The sequence below is a fragment of the Hypomesus transpacificus genome, chromosome 11 (genome assembly GCF_021917145.1).
Source record: "Hypomesus transpacificus isolate Combined female chromosome 11, fHypTra1, whole genome shotgun sequence".
NCBI lineage: Eukaryota > Metazoa > Chordata > Actinopteri > Osmeriformes > Osmeridae > Hypomesus > Hypomesus transpacificus.
The window spans coordinates 1,921,348-1,928,189 of record NC_061070.1 but is presented as its reverse complement, the minus strand read 5'-3'; the positions used below and the strand labels follow the sequence as shown (position 1 = coordinate 1,928,189).

Genomic DNA, 6,842 nt, shown 5'->3' with positions numbered 1-6,842 from the left:
ACAGTCACAGATCAATCTACAGGTTATTTAGTGCTCTAACACATTCTGAAGGTTGCCTTGTCAGAGTTTTTCAGTATAAAAGTAGAAATCTGGTTTAAATGTCTTCCTGTCGGGACGAAAGTAACACTTGTTACTTTTGTCCCGCCGCTAATGCAATAGTAGCCTATGTGGAGAATTTCTGTTTGTGGAAAGCATTTATTAAAACATGTTTAAGTCATATTATATCAACAGAATATGCCAAGAGTGAGGGTCAGAAAGACAGACAGAGGTCTGATCAGTAAAAAATGATAATAAATATTTGATGCAACTGAAATGTAAAATTCATAGTTTTTTTGCTAAACTAATGGACAAAATATGTTTGCAGTTGCATATTAACAAGGTCATAGTCAGGTAGGCCTATATGTAATAAAAACCAGAGTAACACAAAAAATCTAGACCTACACCGAGCATGCTAAAAGGAAGACCGTCACCGCCATGGACGTGGTCTACGCCCTTAATCGGTAAATCCCACGCACGCGCAGTAGATTTCAGTATAGCTCACGAAAGTCACATCCCAGCTGGGTGCAGCGACAAGCAGGAGGCGTGCCTCAAAATTAGCATGTCTCCCGCTACATATACCGGGTAACCGACTACTGCCACCATCATTCGTTTCTGAGAAGCAACGACACTTAACCATGCCTGAGCCTGCAAAGCCCGCGCCCAAGAAGGGCTCCAAGAAAGCCGTTTCCAAGACCGCCGTAAAGGGCGGCAAGAAGCGCAGAAAGTCCAGGAAGGAAAGCTACGCCATCTACGTGTACAAGGTACTGAAGCAGGTTCACCCTGACACCGGCATCTCATCCAAGGCCATGGGAATCATGAATTCCTTCGTCAACGATATTTTTGAGCGTATTGCTGGAGAGTCGTCTCGCCTGGCTCACTACAACAAGCGATCAACCATCACCTCCAGGGAGATCCAGACCGCCGTCCGCCTGCTGCTCCCCGGTGAGCTGGCCAAGCACGCCGTGTCCGAGGGAACCAAGGCCGTGACCAAGTACACCAGCTCCAAGTAAACGGGCTGTCCTTCAAATTCACCCCAAAGGCTCTTTTAAGAGCCACCCACTGGTCTCTATATTTGAGTAAAGTCCATCACGTTTACTTAAATGGTTATATGAAGTAGCTAAAGGCCTCCTCAAACAGGGACAGGTTATTCTGAAACCAAATTTACGACTGTATATATTGCCGCGCACCAACACGGTCACTAACAAGGGCGCAGTTTTACACAGGGTTTTTAAATGTGTGTGTGATGCGTTGGGGAACGCACTTTACATTTAGTCATTTAGCAGACGCTCTTAACCAGAGCGACTTACAGTAAGTACAGGGACATTCCCCCGAGGCAAGTAGGGTGAAGTGCCTTGCCCAAGGACACAACGTCATTTTGGCGGGGCGGGGAATCGATCCGGAGCCATCTGACTCCACTTTACATTTACATTTACATTTATTCATTTAGCAGACGCTTTTGTCCAAAGCGACTTCCAAGAGAGAGCTTCACAAAGTGCATAGGTCACTGATAATAACAACAAGATAGCCCCACAGCATTGCGGGTAGTCAAAAACAAGAAGTACATATTGTGGACAACCAAAAAATAGTGCTAAAGGGAAGAAACCATAAGAGCATGTAGTTAAACAAGTTAAAATTACACAACATTGATCTCTAAGTGCAGGTGTACCTGTAGGAAAGCAATAAAAATAGGATTAACTAAAAAAAAGAAGAATACAACAGTTTAAATCAGCTACCACTAACCAACAAGAGCAACAGTCTAAGCAAGAGTCATTGTGAACCTTGAGGAAACTAGCGTTGGATTCAGCAAACCATTCCTAAGTACCATTGTACTCCCAATGGTCCCAACTTTGACTTATGTCCGGCGAGTATGCAATAAACATGGACTAATAGAAGTCGTCTCATGTATCATTAAGCAATCTGCATCAAACCATTTCTAGTACAAACCAGTTTAATAGCTCAAGCACAGTGCAATACTAACATCTCGATTCTTCAACAACATCTTCACAGTAGGTGCCTGTGTAGCCTGTCAGTCCGTCAAACTCCTGAAGCTTGCGGACGACACCACCCTCATTGGGCTCATCTCTGGTGGAGATGAGTCCGACTATAGGTGGGAAGCTGACAACCTGGTGACCTGGTTTAGCCAGACCAACTTAGAGCTCAATGCTCTCAAGACAGTGAAGATGGTTGTAGACTTCAAGAAGAACACAGCTCCATTCACCCCCATCACCCTGTGCGACAGATTAAAACTACATTAACAAACCTGGCTTGGAAATGTAAGAAGTAGAAAGTACAGATATTTGTGTCATTTTTTTAGCCATTTTCATCCCTTTTTTTTTTTTTGCCATTTTCTTCCCAAAACGTTTCGCAATTTCCATCCCAAAAAATTCAGCAGCAGCAGCAACAAAAAAAAAACATTGCACTCCATCGAATTCCAGAATCCTGCTTTCAGACTTTTCTAGATCTGTGTTTGGTCACTCAGTATTTAAAATTGTCCGTTCTAGTTTAAAACTATTTTACTCCTGTTTAGTAGGCTACTGTAAGACTTATAGTAAGGATTGTGTCCTTAGAGATGGAAAAACTAGGGGAGGGAGAGCAAGGTAGAGCAAGGTAGTGCAATGGGGAGACCAAGATTTCCCTGACATCCACCCCTGGTCCACAGACCCACACTGTGTTTTGTGTCCCCCCAAAAGAGACCAGTTTTAAGCACCTGGTACCCCAGATGCGTGTTCTAAAACAGTTCCGTTTCTCGACAGATTATTTGGCACACTGGAAAACATATTCTCGTTTTGCACGACTGCCGTTTAAATGCTATTGGGGGCAAATGGCACAGACAACACGGTGCGCAGAGCTCCCTCCGCGAGGCCAAAGGCGATGATTTGAGCCGGCCACAACAAAACATAGAGTGCCTCCGGTCCACATACCGTTTTATTTTGAACGTTAAAAAGGCTGCTTGCTGCTCAATTTACTTCTTGACCTGAGCACAATCCAACATAGATTTTTAGCCCGTTGTTCACAAGGAGAAAACACAAGTGCCAACGGATAGCAGCAACAGAGATAAGCCCGGCCGGGAGTTGAGTCTACACAGTTCTCATGTTGTATTTAAAGTCAGCCCTCTGATCGTCGGAGCGACACTAAACAGCAGAGAGTAGCCTCACATATTCAAATCTCACACGTCCCACGAGTGTTTAGACATGGCAGAAGTCGCTCCAGCTCCCGCTCCGGCCAAGGCACCCAAGAAGAAGGCGGCAGCCAAGCCCAAGAAAGCTGGACCCAGCGTCGGCGAGCTGATCGTCAAGGCGGTGTCCGCTTCCAAGGAGAGAAGCGGCGTGTCCCTGGCAGCGGTCAAGAAAGCCCTGGCGGCAGGCGGCTACGACGTAGAGAAGAACAACTCCCGCGTCAAGATCGCAGTGAAGAGCCTTGTCACCAAGGGAACCTTGGTCCAGACCAAAGGGACGGGCGCTTCTGGCTCTTTTAAGATCAACAAGGGGGCTGAGGCCAAGGCAAAGAAGCCCGTTAAGAAGGTCGTCGCTCCGAAAGTCAAAAAGGCAGTCGCCAAGAAACCCGTTGCTGCCAAGAAGACCAAGAAGGTCGTTGCGAAGAAGCCCGCGGCTGCCAAGAAGTCACCTAAGAAGGCTAAGAAGCCCGCGGCAGCCAAGAAGGCAACCAAGAGCCCCAAGAAGGTGAAGAAGCCCGCAACACCCAAGAAAACAGTGGCCAAGAGCCCCAAGAAGGCAGCTAAGCCCAAAGCCGCCAAGCCCAAGGCGGCCAAGGCAAAGAAAGCAGCGCCTAAGAAGAAGTAAAACCTTAGTCCTGGTCTGTATCACAAAAAGGCTCTTTTAAGAGCCACCCACCTGTCCTTAAATGTGCATGTCCATGTTGTTTGCCCCTGTACCAAACACTTTCACATGCATGGTGGTGTTTCATCACGCCCAGTACATTTGTAGTGTGGGAGTCTTTAGAACTTTTATTGCAGACCACTTCTGCTGCACCTTAAATTACCTTGGTCTCAAACATGAGCTAAATCTCCGGGACGGCCAATATGAAAAGTGATACTTGTTACGCGTCCGCCACGAAACGATTATAAATAAGATACAAAAAAAGGAAATGAACATGTTGCAATGGCACTACCCATTTGGCATAATCTAGCAAGAAAAAACATACAACAAATGAAGAAATTTAATGACACAGCAAGCTGATTTGATTAATGATCGTGCATGAGACTTTTATTTGTAAAAGTGCTTCGTGTACCTGTAGAGCTGCATATAAATTGTGTTTCTGCTATTAGCAACCTGCAAATAGTTGCTTGGAATATTAAGGGTGCAAATCCAATTTAAAACCACCATCACCAACTGGATAATTGTAGGCCTATATCTCTGGTAAATATGTAATCGGATATATAAAATTGTTCACACTACACAATTGACGATTGTAGCCTATAGTAGACTTTGCATTGATCCATCCATGCCACATTCATGTATGTGATTGGCGCCTTAAACGAGGAGCGACTGAATGAACAAAGAGACGTGAGGAGGGCAGACCAGACGACAAAACGCGCCTTCTGCGGAGAGAGAATGGCTCCACCCCCGAGTTTGTTGCCACTTTCGATTGGATCAAGACCCAACCGACATTGTGACCAATGAAAGCCGTTTACCGTCAGCTAGCCTATAAAGTCTGTACTCCGACAGATACAACTCACTACTCGTTTTAACAGAAATATCACGAAGATGAGCGGAAGAGGCAAAACCGGAGGCAAAGCCAGGGCTAAGGCCAAGACCAGATCATCCCGCGCCGGGCTCCAGTTCCCCGTGGGTCGTGTTCACAGGCTTCTCCGCAAGGGCAACTATGCACAGCGTGTGGGAGCGGGCGCACCCGTCTACCTGGCAGCCGTGCTCGAGTACCTTACTGCTGAGATCCTGGAGCTGGCCGGCAACGCTGCTCGTGACAACAAGAAGACTCGTATCATCCCCCGTCACCTGCAGCTGGCCGTCCGCAACGACGAGGAGCTCAACAAACTTCTCGGTGGCGTTACGATCGCTCAAGGTGGAGTGTTGCCCAACATCCAGGCGGTGCTTCTCCCCAAGAAGACCGAGAAGGCCGTCAAAGCCAAGTAAAGACTAAACCTCAGTCTCAATTTACCCAAAGGCTCTTTTAAGAGCCACCCACTACACTCTTCAAAAGCGCATTGTCTTACAACTCTTTGTCTTGTGTCAAAGTTATTGTATTCTTTAAATGCAAAGCACAATAAATATTGAAACAAATATATCGCCACTCTGGCACCACTTAAGTTCCACCGCTTAACCTAAATCGTTTACTGAGCTGCTCAATCTGCAAGGTGCTCCACACAGAGCGTCTTAACACCAGAGATAAATCCCATGTAGGTGCCGACGCTCTTGGAGGTGGCCTGAGCCGGCACACCCCAGCCAGTAAACGCTTGACCAGCAGGTGGCTGAATCGTGACACGCTGAAATGGCAGCCGCGTAAACACGCACAGTGTTCGCGGCTAAGCCTTTGTAAAACAACGATTGTAAGAAACACAAGAACATGAGACCGGGTCAATGTTCTGTTTTCCACACCATTGCATAAAGGCTTGCCAGCGCAACGTGTACCCTCTAGCAGTATATTGGAACCAAAAAAAGAGTAGAGAGCAGAGAGGGAGTAGAGACCCGAGTTCTCCTGATCTCTGGGGACCACTGTCCCTCTGGTCAGCAAACTCGCTATCTCCTTCCAGAGCGCGAGTGCCTTCAGCGGGCAGGACAAACATGTCTTCCTCACCCCTCTGGAAGGAGGAGGAGTCCGTACGAACTGGATCGCATAACCCTCTCTCTGTATCCTGTCGAAGCCTCGGTCCCCGCCGCCAGTCACGCTCTCCTCTTCTTCCCACCTCCGCCACCACGCCAGCTGGGGTTAGGTGGACGGCTGTAACCCGCTCTCTCGGGGTCAACAGCCAAGAGTGGAACAGGTGCCGCGGGAGGAACAGCCTGTGTCGCATTTGCCGCTCGTGCCACCGGACAGCAAGCTTGTTTCCTCCTGCTTGGCGAGGCACCTGCGGGAACAGAGAAGGAAGCAGCATTAACGATAGTTAATGGAGGTAACTCCAGTTCTATGAGTGGAGCGGAGCCCCATAGGGGAGCTCTGCTCCTAATGGTTTACCCGCTGCCTAGTGCAGCCAATGACTGAAGATCAAAAATGTACCCGCACCTATCACTCACACAGGTGCCCTATATAAGGGGGTGACAGCCGTCACTCATCCTCCCAAAAGTATTAAATACAGCCGGGTTGAATAAGTCGAGCTGGGCCTGCAACCCTATGGGGCTCCGCTCCACTCATAGAACTGGAGTTACCTCCATTAACTATCGTTCTATTTCGTGGAGCTCCGCCCCATAGGGGAGCTCTGCTCCTAATGGTTTAGGCGGAGCGAGCGAGGCCAGATATACCCCCAGTGAGACTAGATCTAAAAAGACACATCATCTCACAAGACACCGAGGACAGACCTGCTGATGTAAATAATACATAGGGTCTGTCCTCCCGGTCAGGCCCCTACTGTGACACAGAGAGCCGTCCGGGGTAAGAAAAACAGGGGAAGTTTACTTAGAAACTCATGTTGTTTCTCTCGCCTGCACAACAGCATAGCTGGAGGGGCAACAGAATACATACAGTAAAGACATCTCAACTGAGAACGTCTGCCTGTCCCACATTTGGCGATATAACCAACGAACAACTCGCATCTAGGGCCCACAAGAACCTAGCAAGTTGTCATCTCGCTACACCTGATCCACCAGCCATGCTGAGGACAGAATGCGCAA

General features: G+C 47.8%; 3 protein-coding genes across 3 annotated transcripts; all 3 read left to right on the top strand.

Annotated features, from left to right (window-relative positions):
• Positions 1-552: 552 nt before the first annotated feature.
• LOC124473393 (histone H2B-like) lies at positions 553-1,341 on the top strand. Its single transcript, XM_047028741.1, has one exon. The coding sequence runs from the start codon at positions 675-677 to the stop codon at positions 1,047-1,049; it is 375 nt and encodes a 124-aa protein (XP_046884697.1). The 5' UTR covers positions 553-674; the 3' UTR covers positions 1,050-1,341.
• A 1,846-nt stretch (positions 1,342-3,187) lies between these two features.
• LOC124473391 (histone H1-like) lies at positions 3,188-4,062 on the top strand. Its single transcript, XM_047028738.1, has one exon. It carries the CDS (start codon positions 3,231-3,233, stop codon positions 3,837-3,839), a length of 609 nt encoding a protein of 202 aa, XP_046884694.1. The 5' UTR covers positions 3,188-3,230; the 3' UTR covers positions 3,840-4,062.
• Positions 4,063-4,324: 262 nt separating this feature from the next.
• LOC124473392 (histone H2A) lies at positions 4,325-5,345 on the top strand. The gene has a single exon (XM_047028740.1). It carries the CDS (start codon positions 4,764-4,766, stop codon positions 5,148-5,150), a length of 387 nt encoding a protein of 128 aa, XP_046884696.1. The 5' UTR covers positions 4,325-4,763; the 3' UTR covers positions 5,151-5,345.
• The last annotated feature ends 1,497 nt before the right edge of the window (positions 5,346-6,842 follow it).